This window comes from Quercus suber, unplaced genomic scaffold (genome assembly GCF_002906115.3).
Source record: "Quercus suber isolate HL8 unplaced genomic scaffold, Cork oak 2.0 scaffold_202, whole genome shotgun sequence".
In the NCBI taxonomy this organism is placed as follows: domain Eukaryota; kingdom Viridiplantae; phylum Streptophyta; class Magnoliopsida; order Fagales; family Fagaceae; genus Quercus; species Quercus suber.
In genome coordinates, this window is record NW_027069660.1 from 128,972 (window position 1) to 142,106 (window position 13,135).

General features: G+C 34.7%; 1 protein-coding gene across 1 annotated transcript in view; it reads left to right on the forward strand.

The window, feature by feature from the left end:
* LOC112013939 (ABC transporter A family member 1) overlaps positions 1-7,649 on the forward strand; it is a 38,338-nt gene extending 30,689 nt beyond the window's left edge. Inside the window, exons 29-40 of the mRNA XM_065779198.1 lie at positions 991-1,137; positions 1,978-2,238; positions 2,320-2,455; positions 3,014-3,093; positions 3,230-3,337; positions 4,204-4,354; positions 5,019-5,155; positions 5,241-5,315; positions 5,384-5,687; positions 6,763-6,896; positions 7,126-7,184; positions 7,322-7,649. Coding sequence (XP_065635270.1) covers positions 991-1,137; positions 1,978-2,238; positions 2,320-2,455; positions 3,014-3,093; positions 3,230-3,337; positions 4,204-4,354; positions 5,019-5,155; positions 5,241-5,315; positions 5,384-5,687; positions 6,763-6,896; positions 7,126-7,184; positions 7,322-7,403 — 1,674 coding nt within the window. The 3' untranslated portion in view covers positions 7,404-7,649. The remainder of the gene's footprint in view (positions 1-990; positions 1,138-1,977; positions 2,239-2,319; positions 2,456-3,013; positions 3,094-3,229; positions 3,338-4,203; positions 4,355-5,018; positions 5,156-5,240; positions 5,316-5,383; positions 5,688-6,762; positions 6,897-7,125; positions 7,185-7,321) is intronic.
* Positions 7,650-13,135: the final 5,486 nt, after the last annotated feature.

A 13,135-nucleotide genomic window follows, 5' to 3' on the forward strand; every position in this document is an offset into this window, starting at 1 on the left:
GGGGGGGGGGGGTCTCTTGTACATCATTAGTTGATTTTATGGATCATTTAAGTCTTCGATTGTAATTGTTGGGAAGCTCTTCATTTATACGTTTCCTTCTCTTGGTGAAATTCCTTTTTCAAATCCTGATGGAGCTGCATGAGCCTTTCCTGTATGCCATAAATGACCTATGAGTAGGAAGAATCCTACAACAAAATGAGAGGTAGCTAACCAACATCTAGGTTATGTATACAACGAAAACATCAAAAAAAAAAAAAAAAAAAATCTTTATATGTATAACCTAGATGTTGGTTAGCTACCTCTCATTTTGTTCTAGGATTCTTCCTATACGTAGGTCATTTATGGCATACAGGAAGGGCTCATACAGCTCCAGAAGGATTTGAAAATTAATTGATTGTGATTTTGAACCAAAATTTTCCATTACTCCTCTTAACTAAGACAGTTAATTTAATGCTTGAAGTCAGAATCCATTTGATTTCATCATCATTATATATATCTCTGTGTGTGTGTAACTGGTTAGAGAAATGTCGTCTTGAGCCCTTCCATAAGATGAAGCCCTCAACCTTACTGTGTCCTAGTTGTTTATCACATTTATTGTTATTATATATTGTTTGATTAAAAGCTACATTTTGTCTAGTGATGTCATTTTTGAAGAATGAACTCACTGATGACTGAAAATTTGCTTGATTTCTTTTTAAATTGACTTACATGCTGTCAATTCTGTCAGACATGTGTTACCATCCGCAATGCCATATTCCATCAGAAAAGCATATGATTGCTTCCAGAATTGTGTGCAGTTTCTAACCAGTTTTTCTATGATTGTATTGCTGTAAAATCTTTCCAATACTGCCAAGAGCTGAATCTAATATTACATTTCACTTGATAAAAATTTACATATATGTTGTAACTAAATATCTGCCTCTATATATAGCCGGCCTTCACTCTGATAATAACCATCTTATTCCTTACTTTTGTTATGTATCCTTCCAGAATTTCTTCAGATTATTTCCAGGTTTTTGCTTTGCTGATGGGCTTGCTTCGCTAGCTCTGCTACGGCAAGGGATGAAAGATAAATCAAGTGATGGTGTTTTTGATTGGAATGTTACTGGTGCCTCCCTTTGTTATCTTGGTCTTGAGGTACGTTTTTTATCCCAGTCCTGCATGAAGCTTTTCTACCATATGCTTTATGATTTTCTGCTGTATGCTTGTCTACAATTTTTTATTTTGATTAATTTTTTGATTACATGCATTGCACATGAAAAAAATGAGAGTGTGTTGTATAGTAAGACAAAATTTATATTAGTTTGAAGATACTTGTATAATATATACATGACAAAATACTTAGACAAGATTTTATTTTTACGTTATTGAAAGACATCAAATAAGAGAAAGAAGAAAAGAAATGTTGGAAAATGAGAATAAAATAAATTTAGAGAAGCAGAAGCAAGAAAGAAAGAAAAACAAGGGTTACATGGTTTAGCCTGACAGCCTACTCCATGGGATAAAACCGTAGGGGTTACATCTTTGTTGTATTCCCAATTTTTTATTACAATGAACCCTAGTAGGGTATATACAAGAGCTAGGGTTAGCCCTACATGGGGTTACAATATATTGGGCCTCTTGGACCATTACATTAACATAAATCCAATATCTTTAACAATATATATATATAGCAACTAGCGAGACAAGGGGTTTTTTTTGCCTATAAGGTTATAACTGATTATTAGTCAAGAAAGCCAGAGAACGAATGCTTTAGAATAAGGCTGAATGAATATATCCTTAAGTAGAGTTTTTTTTTTTTTAAATAATTTAACAAATCCTAGTTTGTGTAGGAATGTCCCTTTTAAAAAAAAAATTATTTATAAATTTTTTAACTGATGGCTAAAATAAAGAACTTTAATTAGAGAAAGAGGACCCCAGTTGGGGAAAAAAAAACTAATAATTAAAGTGAAAGAGGATAGCAACTCACTGTGGCAGAGCATTGGTTTCTTCCTCTTAACACTTGGCCTTGAACTGTTGCCTTCTCACAAATTGACTCCTGTCACAATCAAAGAGTGGTGGAGAAGTATTAAAATTCTCCAGCGTGGTACTTCTAGTTATTTAGAACCTCTCTTGAAACCCTCCTCAGAAACTGTTGCTCTTGATCCTGATGAAGACATAGATGTGAAAACAGAAAGAAATAGGGTACTCTCAGGCTCAATTGATAATGCCATCATCTACTTGCGTAATCTTCAGAAGGTATGAAATTAGCTATTCTTAAGTTGTAATTTTGTAATGCCAATACTAAAACCTTTCATGATTCTATTATGCTACTTTTAGGTGTATCCTGGAGGAATGCATCACTGCACTAAGGTCGCAGTACAATCACTGACTTTCTCAGTTCAAGCAGGAGAATGTTTTGGGTTTTTAGGAACAAATGGAGCTGGGAAAACTACAACACTTTCAATGCTGTCTGGTATGTAAAAATTCTGTAATGACACATGAGCAATTTATCTGTGGAACATCTAAGTATATCTTATGCTGCCATGAACAGTTTCTAATTCAATTAATTTTTTGGAGGAGTCAACTTCATAAGAAATTACTAGTTTGGTTGTGTTGTTTAAACAGCAGTTTTTGTTGTTTAAACAACACAACACGTATTTTCACAACACTTTTTTATTCACACGTATTTCCACATCACTTAAACAATATTACTAGAACAACATTACCTAACAGGCCCGTATGTGATACTTGAGAACTCCATTATATAGTGTCTGTTCTCCTGCTTAGCTGTCTTGTATACTCGTCTTTTATTTATATATAAATTCCTGAGGTTTTATGTGGTCCCCAACTTGATGAGCTTTATAGGAACATGATAATGTTAGAAACTTTTACCAGTGTCAAGAGTTCTGATTTTTCTATAATTAATAATTAAGTACCTGCAACTGTGTCTGTTTTTAATTACATTAGCATGTTTCTGAATTTTGAAATATTTAGTGAGGTTACTATTTTTGATCATATATTTGCCATGCAGGAGAAGAATCCCCAACTGATGGAACTGCTTTTATTTTTGGCAAAGATATACGTTCCAATCCCAAGGCTGCTCGTCGGCATGTATATATTGATTTATTTCATTCCTTTTCCTTTTTTATTTATTTATTTTAAATCTTGAATGTAGACTAACTACTTGTAATATACCAGTAGAACTTGCTAACTTCTTCTTTTATTTTATTTTTTTTTATAATTTCAGATTGGGTATTGCCCACAATTTGATGCTTTATTAGAATTTTTGACTGTTCGAGAGCATCTTGAGCTTTATGCAAGAATAAAAGGACTTCCAGAATACAGGATAGATGATGTATGTATATTAGTTCAAACCTTATAGTTCATTTTACTGTATTAAGCTGGTGGTTAAATCAGAATCTGGTCTGCTCAGCCGCAACCAACTTAGAATTTGTTCATTTTTGATTCGCTGGGATTTGATTGTGCATCAATGAAATTTTTTTCTTCTGGGTTCCTTTTCCTCAGTTTGGAATTGAATGTATTAGTTAGACAATCTAATTAGTTGTGTGTGTGTGTGTGTGAGAGAGAGAGAGAGAGAGAGAGATCTGGTTTATTGTTCTCAAATGTTTATTTATTTTAGATTGGTAGTAAGAATTTGTATTAATATTTAAAATAAAGAGTACAATAGTTCTTTGATGCGGGGAGGACATTGGATGTTATTCACCTGATATCCACTGAACTTTAAAAAATGCAGTCTTTGATATCTGCAATATTCTTTGGTTTACCAGCATCTAATGACATCCAATGAAGTAAGTAGCTGACAAACATCAATTTAACCCTCAAAATTGACAATTCATGCCCCTTGAAAGTTCTTCTATTTCTCTCCCTCGAAGTCTACGAGCACCATGGTACTAAATTCCAAGCCCTATGTCTGAAGGATCTTGGTTTCCTTCTTGGACCTTCAAGCATCATATACACATATTTAGCCATCACGCACCAAACACTAAAGATCACCACTCTTCTTACACATACAACAACAGTCAACCATGATCATCCCTCACATTTGAGATTGAGTTCTGGATTTTGTATGAATCAAGTTTCTTGAACAATCAAATATTGAATGTTTTACATAGAAGAAATTTTCTTTAACTTTAATTGTGTGATTTGGTATATAGTGACAATCATGTTTTAGATCTTTAATGGCTCAAGCTATCTGAACAGGTTGTAATGGAAAAACTAGTGGAGTTTGATTTGTTGAAGCATGCGGACAAACCATCATTTTCCCTTAGTGGCGGAAACAAGCGCAAATTATCTGTTGCAATTGCTATGATAGGAGATCCTCCTATAGTCATTCTAGATGAGCCATCCACAGGTATACATGCTGTTACTTTTTATTCTACATTTTATTCGATAAGTTTGACTAATAGTAAGTATCATACCTTTTGTTATCAATTCTAGTTAAAAGTATGGTTTTTCAACATTAAACTTGAAAACTATCAATATTAAACTTGTTATCAATTACAAACACAAACTAAATCATAAATAACACAAACTAAATCACAAATCTCACACATTCACAAACTCACGATCCTAAAGCCCCATTACAGCCATAGCCAAAGTCACACAGCCCTGTACAAACAAAAGCCTTGATTTATTATTAGTGCATCTAACAATCTGACAGTACAATGCCTTTCACACATGAAATTACTCTTCAATTTGTCTGTTAGTATTATGTTGAAATGCATGATATGAAATTATACGAGTCATGTCAGTTTCATAGGATTCTTGGAGGCTATAAATTATTGATGTTCAAACTACTCCATGAAAAAACCCCTTTTTACTACATCTAGGTTTTCTCTTGTAGTTAATGCGTTGTTTTCTTATCCTTAATTTGAGTTGTTTATGCATGAATCAATTGCAAAGACATCCTCCCCACCCAAGCCTATAGCTTGTGTTTGAATAACGTCTTCTATTTGTTGTCAGTGTTATTTCCAATCAACTAATTTGTTGTTGTTACTAATAATTAATTATTGTAGGTATGGATCCTCTTGCCAAACGATTCATGTGGGAAGTGATATCTCGTTTATCTACCAGGCGTGGAAAGACAGCGGTAATTCTTACAACGCACAGCATGAATGAAGCTCAAGCTCTGTGCACAAGGATTGGGATAATGGTATAGATTCTGTGCTCCTTACTAGACTGAAGAACTTGTAATATCACTTAATAATTATTTTGATTATTTTGTGTTTGATTTGAAGGTTGGAGGCCGACTAAGATGCATTGGGAGTCCACAGCATCTGAAAACACGATTTGGAAATCATCTTGAGCTAGAGGTATGTATGATGACTTACAAACTTTTGGAGCTTTTTCAGGAAATTAAATTTATGTTCCCTGTCCTCAGGTAAAACCTACTGAGGTCAGTTCTGTGGACTTGGAAAACCTTTGCCGGATTATTCAAGAAAGGCTTTTTGACATTCCCTCTCACCCAAGAAGTTTACTTGATGACATTGAAGTTTGCATTGGGGGTATTGATTCCATTGCATCAGAAAATGCATCAGCGGCAGAGACTAGCTTGTCAAGGGAAATGATAATTATAATTGGACGCTGGCTTGGTAACGAAGAACGAACTAAGACACTTGTATCTTCAACACTATTTTCTGATGGTACTTTTGGTGATAAGTTATCTGAGCAGTTGGTTCGACATGGTAGGTGTTGCATATGCTGATTTATGTTCTTTATTTTGCTGTTGATAATTTTTTTCCTATTAATATTTTTTGTTTCCTTGGGAGTTTGAATGGGAAGCCTTTAAAAGCTTCTGGCTTGTCATTTTCACAAATTTAATGATACTGCATTACTTTTAATTATCACTATCATCACCACCATTGCTACTACTTTCAGATTTCATGTATTTTGCTTTCCAAACCTTTGATTCTTTTGTTTCAATGCAAACTACGCTTTGATCCTTTTACTTCCGTTTTTTAATGTTTTCCTGATATGTTAAACTCTTGACATTTGCATTTTTCATGTGTTTTGATTTTCAAAAGATTATTTGTTGTTGGTAGTCAATACTGGTTTAACATACCATAGTTTAACTCGATCCACTTGCGCACTATATCTGTATGGTTCTTCTATGTTTTACAGCAACATGCTGAAACTATAATACTTCCTGGCTTCCCATAAGACCAGTTCCTGTCCCCTTCCAACCCCCCTGCTCCTCCCCCTGGCGCGGGGTTCCAAATCACAATTGTCCTGAAAGCTTAAACTAATGGAAAAGGGTAATCTATTATGGTATTAAAGAGAGCAGTCTTGAGTTCGAACCATGTCCCACTCTAAACCTTCCATTATTTTAAATATTTTGGCCCTACATATTAAGGGGGAGTTTAAACCCACACTTGAGGGGGAGTGTTAGAATAAGGGTTAAATTCTTAAACTCATCATTTGTTATCAACTTAAACTTTTAGAATATGTATGCATTTGTCACTTGTCTTCAGCACTATAGTTATTTTTGAAAAACAACCCTAACGTGGGAGGTTAATATCAATTTCTGATAATGCAAAGATCTCTGTACAATGTTACTTTGGAGGATGGTGAGTGCAACCCTCTCTTTTCTTAAATTAAAAAATAAATAAATAAAAGAAGAAGAAGATAAAAGGAATACATTATGTCATGAATATAATTTCATGTATGTTAGGTTCTCTAAGTTGATGGTCAATGTAATCATTTTCTGACTCCTCTTTTGTCTGTCTTGCTATTTTCTACTTACTATTTGAGTTTGTGTAGGTGGCATACCCTTGCCAATATTTTCTGAGTGGTGGTTAGCGAAAGAAAAGTTCTCTTTGATTGATTCATTTATTCTCTCTTCATTTCCTGGTGCAACATTCCAAGGATGCAATGGATTGAGTGTCAAATATCAGGTAAAATCAATAATGGCTTTGGGATACTAGGTGTAATTCAAACAAGTCTTATGTTTCTTGGTAGAAACGATAAGCATACCTGGTCACACAAATGACAACTAAGATAAATATTCATTTGGGTTGTACCCCTAAATAGGCAATTGTATATAGGCTTGTGGGTGTGTTTTCTTGTAACTGCCGTGGCTTTTACAATTCCTACAGTAGTTGTTGATCTTAAAATTTGTTGCAGTTGCCATATGGAGAAGGCCTATCACTTTCAGATGTTTTTGGACACCTGGAACAAAACAGGTAAAGATATATTAATACATACCTTGTTTAAGCAATTAGAATTAGGCTAGTGGAATGAGTATTATCCGTGTAGGTGATCTTTTCCATGTTCTCTTCTTGCTCATCAAGCTGACCAGTGTTTTTTGTTATCTCTTCAGATTTCGGCTGGGCATTGCAGAATACAGTATCAGCCAGTCAACTCTGGAAACTATATTTAATCATTTTGCTGCAAATTCATGAGGTATGGTCATCTTCTTGGACCATTTCACCCACAATCCGTGAGGAAGGTTCAAATGTTGCATGCATATCGTGTTCTTGTATGAGTTCCGCTGACAAGGTTTTTAGGCCGGATGTAAATATCAGAGAAGTGGTGCATTGTATATAAGTCAAACCTTTTCCATTTGTAAATGTAAGCTTTTACCTTGATCAAAAGATTGTGACCCATAATCATATAGGTATAACTTTGTGGACTGATTGATTATTACAGCCACTATCTCTCCTCTCTTTTTTTTTCCTATTGCTGATAGAGTGAGTTCAGAGCTAAATAAAAAATGAGCAACCCCCTACTATTTATTAAGTTTGGCAAAACCTAACCATTTAAAAGTCAGCTAACCCCTCCAATTCCAAATATTCTTTCACCTAAAAAGTTGACACCAGAAAAATGGAATGTTCGCTGGCTCGTGACCTGTGGGCCTTCTCCCAAAATTAAAAAAGAAAAAGTAAATTATAAAAAGAAAAAAAGGTCTTCTTTAACATGAAACATTTAAGGGAGGGGACAGTGCAATGAAAAAAATCTCTCATTGTTTAGGCACTTATTTTTATAACATCACATGCAAAATCTCTTTGGGGGAATACTTGCCTACTAAAAGAAAAAATTAAAGATCAAGAGCATATTGAAAATACATGGACCCAATAAAACCACCTTACACTTTATGGGTTGGACTTTGCCCAACGAATCCCAAATCATCACTCAACAAATTTTGGGCATACATCACAATATTTAACTGGCTAAAAATTATGTGGTTTTTTTTTTTCCCCTTGAAAATCATGTTAAAAATGGGGCATGACATTCTTAGGCCAAAAGCCCATCGATTGAATTTCCTCAATATAATATTGTGGGCCAAAAAAGCCCAATAAATCTCCTCACCAACTGGACATAAAAAGCCCAAGCAACCCACTTCGCTCAAATTTAAAAGAAAGGCTACCTGGGCCAACCCATCTACGAAGCAAGATCCAGTCCATAATAAAATGACAGCCCATGAAAAAGAAATGTCATACATAGCCCAGTCGAAGACAAGGGAAGATTATATAGTAAATGGAGAAAGTGAATTGCCGCTATACTGTTCAACTCCTTGTTTAGATAGAACCAAGTGAGCAACAAAATAGTAGGCTAAAGTATAAAAGGATGGACGCGGCGAGCGATTCAAAATCCTTATTTTTTCAGCATACAAGACCCCACGACTAATTGAGCGTGGGAAAAGGGGAAAAAATATTAAAAAAATATTGCTTCTTTTCTCCATTTTGAAGTTTGGTAATGGCTTTAGGAAGCCATGATTGAACTCTAAACGAGAGAAGAAAGAAGGGAGCATTGTATTTCTTCTTCCCTTGACCACTTCAATTTTGAACCAAGCACATAAATCACAAGATGGGAAGCTTGAGGAACCGTGTTTTGGAGTGCATGAGAGCATGTCTAGAGGTCCAACAACTTCAGGTTGGTGGGAAGCATCGAGGTTGGCAAGTCCTCGATCTCCTATCTCTTGGGCCTTTGACGAACCTGTGTGCAACAAGCAAATTTCAACATACATTCTTTACTAATTGACATTACCTAAGATGATGAGACTCTCTTTATTGTTAACTCAAAGCCTAACCTAGCATCAAATACTCAATTGGTGACAATTCATTTATTGTCCAACCGATTAAATGATTTGCATTAAGGGTCAGACTTAGGTCCAGTGTCCAGTAGTACTGGACCCATTGAGATAATGACATGTGTCCACTTTTGGACACGTGTCACCATTTGACCGGGTCCAGTACACTGAATGTACTGGACCTAAACCAAGTCCTTGCACTAATTAGGAAAGGGGACCAGGTGGCTTGAGGGGAACCAAACTTGCCATTCTTGGTTAAGAATTAGGAAGAATGGTTAAAGGACTTTTCCTATTGGGTTAGGTCCTTTCTATCTCTATTATCCATCACTAACTCACTCCCAAAGACTCTTTAAAAAGAAAGAACAACAAGAACAAATCAACAAGCTCCTTCAACTAGAACCTCATAGATAATATATATCTCATCTTCCTTAAAAGAGCCTTCACTATAAACAAAATTCCCCTAACTTCACTAAACTAACCCCATACTACCTAAGCATAAAAAACGTTGATGCTTCACAATGAAAATCATCTTTAGGCATGCTTTGTGTAAAAAAAAAAAAAAATTAACCTTGGTTGTACATGGCTAGACGCATTCTCTTTTTACCTTCGACTATACTAGTATACTACAGGTGTCTTGACTTGGCCGAAGATCAACAAACCAATGGAATTGCCCGATGTTGACCCATAATGCACCCGATTTGAAGCTCTAGTCAGCCAGTCACAAGTCTCTGCCTCCAAGAATTTGCATTGGCAGGTTTCCTTCTACAGAACCCAAGCTACCTAACCCAACTACAAGAAATCTGGCTAGATCCGACAAGATCAAGATCCGATCTAGCGAGATCCAACTAGAAATGGCGAGATCTCGACCAAATTGGTGAGATCTTGACCAAATCTAGCCAATTTCAGTGACTTTTTGCCCAAATCCGCTAGTTTAGAATTCGACGACCACTACCATTGATTGACATTCACCTGAGCCTTAAATTGACTTGACCCGTTGATGTTGGCAGTCAGTCGCAGGTTTCTCTGCCTGCCACCCGATGTAAGTTGGTCAAGTCTGGGTTGAGTCCAAAACCGATGATGATTGATTTAGAATATGATATTTTTCCTTATATTTAGTTACTTTGACAACAATTAACACAAAAGTTTAAAAACAAAAAAATTGTGAATTCACAGAAATTAGTTTTTACCATTTAGATTTCCTAACTTCTTTTAGTGACATGTTAACACTCAATCAAGAATGTAACAATAATAATTGAAGGATGCTTGCATTTATTTTATTAAAACAATATTTGCGTTCTTAGATAAGCATGTATACCTATCTATAATAGTTACAACTTCATGCAATTTTTGAATTTGTAAACACATATTGTTTGATCAAATCTTTACACCATTCTTATTGTCTTTCTATTATATCTATAAAACAAAACACTAAACATTATAAATTTTTACCAGAAAAATTATTAAAATATTGGAGGGAACAAAAACAAAATGCATTGCACATTGTGTAGGATCTCTACTAGTATTTCTGAAATATTAAAGGGTAAACTACATATTTGGTATCTAACCTTTGAATTGTATGTCAATTTGGTCACTAACGTTTCAAATATATCAATTTAGTCCCTACCTTTTGATGTTGTGTCAAAATGGCATCAACTTAAGTATGAATAAAAAATAATGACATAGCTAATGGTGATTTTAAAATATTACATTTTATTCCATGTAAATAAAATATTGGACTTAGCTTATATTAATCTTCATTACGAGAAACTAAAATTAAAAATTTTCTTTTTCTTTACTTTTCTTTTCCTTTGGTTTCTCAGGAACCAAACATGGGTTAAATATCCAAAATTCAAAACTCAACTCAACTCACAATAAACCATGTTTACACAGTTGGGGGCATGATAGGCTTGATAGCTGGGTCTCCTCTTCCTTGTGCCAAAAAACATCTAGATCTAGATAGAAGAGGGAAAAATCTTCAATTTCTAGATTTACTAACAAAACGAGAGCTTGTATTGACTTTAAATATAGGCTGATTTATTCATGTAAGGCCAACAAAACATTTTCATCCAAGATAGTGATTGATTCATGTGATTATTGACTAGGTCACTTAAAAATCCTAAAGAGCATAAGGCCTATATTTAGGGTAAGAGTTCAGCATTAGAAAAAGAATGTAAGTTTTTTTTTTTTTTTTATTTAATTTTTTTTTTCGATAGGATGTAAGTTCTTATTCATTATACATTTATACCTATAGAACAGGAAATCAGATTGCAAACTATGTTGTTGAACACAGGTCAATTGTGGAAAGATATGAGAACATAGAAATCTACTTCTGACCTGGGATGTTGTCTTAGATCCCAACCGTGATTTAGCAAGAAATTTGAGTTATTTGCTGAATATGGTTTATTGTGAGTTGAGTTGAGTTGAGTTTTGAATTTTGGGTATTTAACCCATGTTTGGTTCTCGAGAAAGCAAAGGAAAAGAAAATTAGAGAAAAAAGAAAACTTCTAATCTTTATTTTTTGGTAATGAAGATCAATATTGAAAGAGGAAAAATTGAAGTAAAAGAGGAGACCACTGTTCCAACAGCTGGTTGTGATTTAAAATGGTAACATTAGCCAAAATAGTGGCGTTTAGTTTAGTAACAAATGACATCATTTTGGTCTATTTATGTTTCATGTAAATGAAGAAGATGACGCCATTTTGGCATAAAGAGATTAAATTCCTCCTTAGAGAACGACATCGTTTTACTCTTCTTCATTGCGCATCTCTTCCTGACTTGCTCTGTTCTTCCTCTACAACAAGCTTAGTTTTAGGATATTTCTTTATCATCAAACCAGATTTTTAATTCAATCATCAAAGACTTTATCAGTTGAGCTAATTGAAACCTACAGAAAACTTCTAGAGTTAGTTATTAATCTATGTAAGCTCTATATATAAATGGAGCTCCTTTGTTAATGTATTCTTTAGTGTGCTTGAAATACAATTCTGGAGAATTATACAAAAACTCTCTAAACTATTCTTCCACCAATGTTGTCTTTCTTTCAAGCTCACATTCTTTCAAATATAAGCTAAATCCTTTTTTTTTTTTTTTTAAGTGAAGTACATGTGGCAGTTGACATAAAATATAATATTTTACTATTACTGTATGTCACATCAGCATTTTTCATCTACCACTTAACAACATGGACCATTTTAACATAATAATAAAAGATGTGGCGTGCAAAAAGTATTGGCAAGAAAGTTTACAGGTTTTGACTTGATACTTTTGCTCACACAATTAATTTTTAGAGGTGGGGTGCATGGTCAACCTTAAATACCCGTTATAAGAAAGATAATGACAGTGGAACTAATTTCAAACGAGATTTGAGTATATTCAATTAGGGAAAGCCTTGAAATGATAAAGTTGGTGTCCTCGGGTTTAGGCCGAGGATGGGGATACAAGTCGCTAGTCTCTACTTTTCCAAAAGAAAATCCTCCATTGATCTAGGTGCTTCTTGGCTTTATATAGTCAGCCAAAATGCATCTGAACTCTACATGTGGAGGGTTAGGATTGGACTTCCCTGATACTTGTCCCATTAGGGCCTTGCTAGAAGGTTTTTACATTAAGGTATGAGCTGTATGCACACTATTCATAAGTCATTTCTCCATTAATGCGACCAGCTAAGTGGTTACAATGCATTTAATGCAAAGGGGATGGTTGTTTTGTCCTTCCTCTTTCCTCTCTTCTTTGCTCAATGCCAAGTAACCCTTTTTTACCCTCGGTTTGCACTGTGCTCTCCTTAGCTTTGATTCTCGACTTTTCGAGGGTAAGTTGGTGTCCTCAGAAACCTTTGTCAACTGTGCTCTATCTGCCTTTGCATAAGGTAGCTGAGATCTTTTCGAGGACATTCTGCTGATGTTTCCTGAGGTTTGCTTCCTCAGAAATGTCCTTGGTTACTTTATCAGTAGTTTTGGATCCTCGTCCCCCTACAAAAGATTAGGGAATAACTGACACATTTGCAACGTTACGAACCAAATTAATATACAACTTAAAGGTTAGGGACCAAATATGTAGTTTATCCAAGATTAAAATTTGGTTGTTCTAATGAGTTTAGTGTTTAACAAA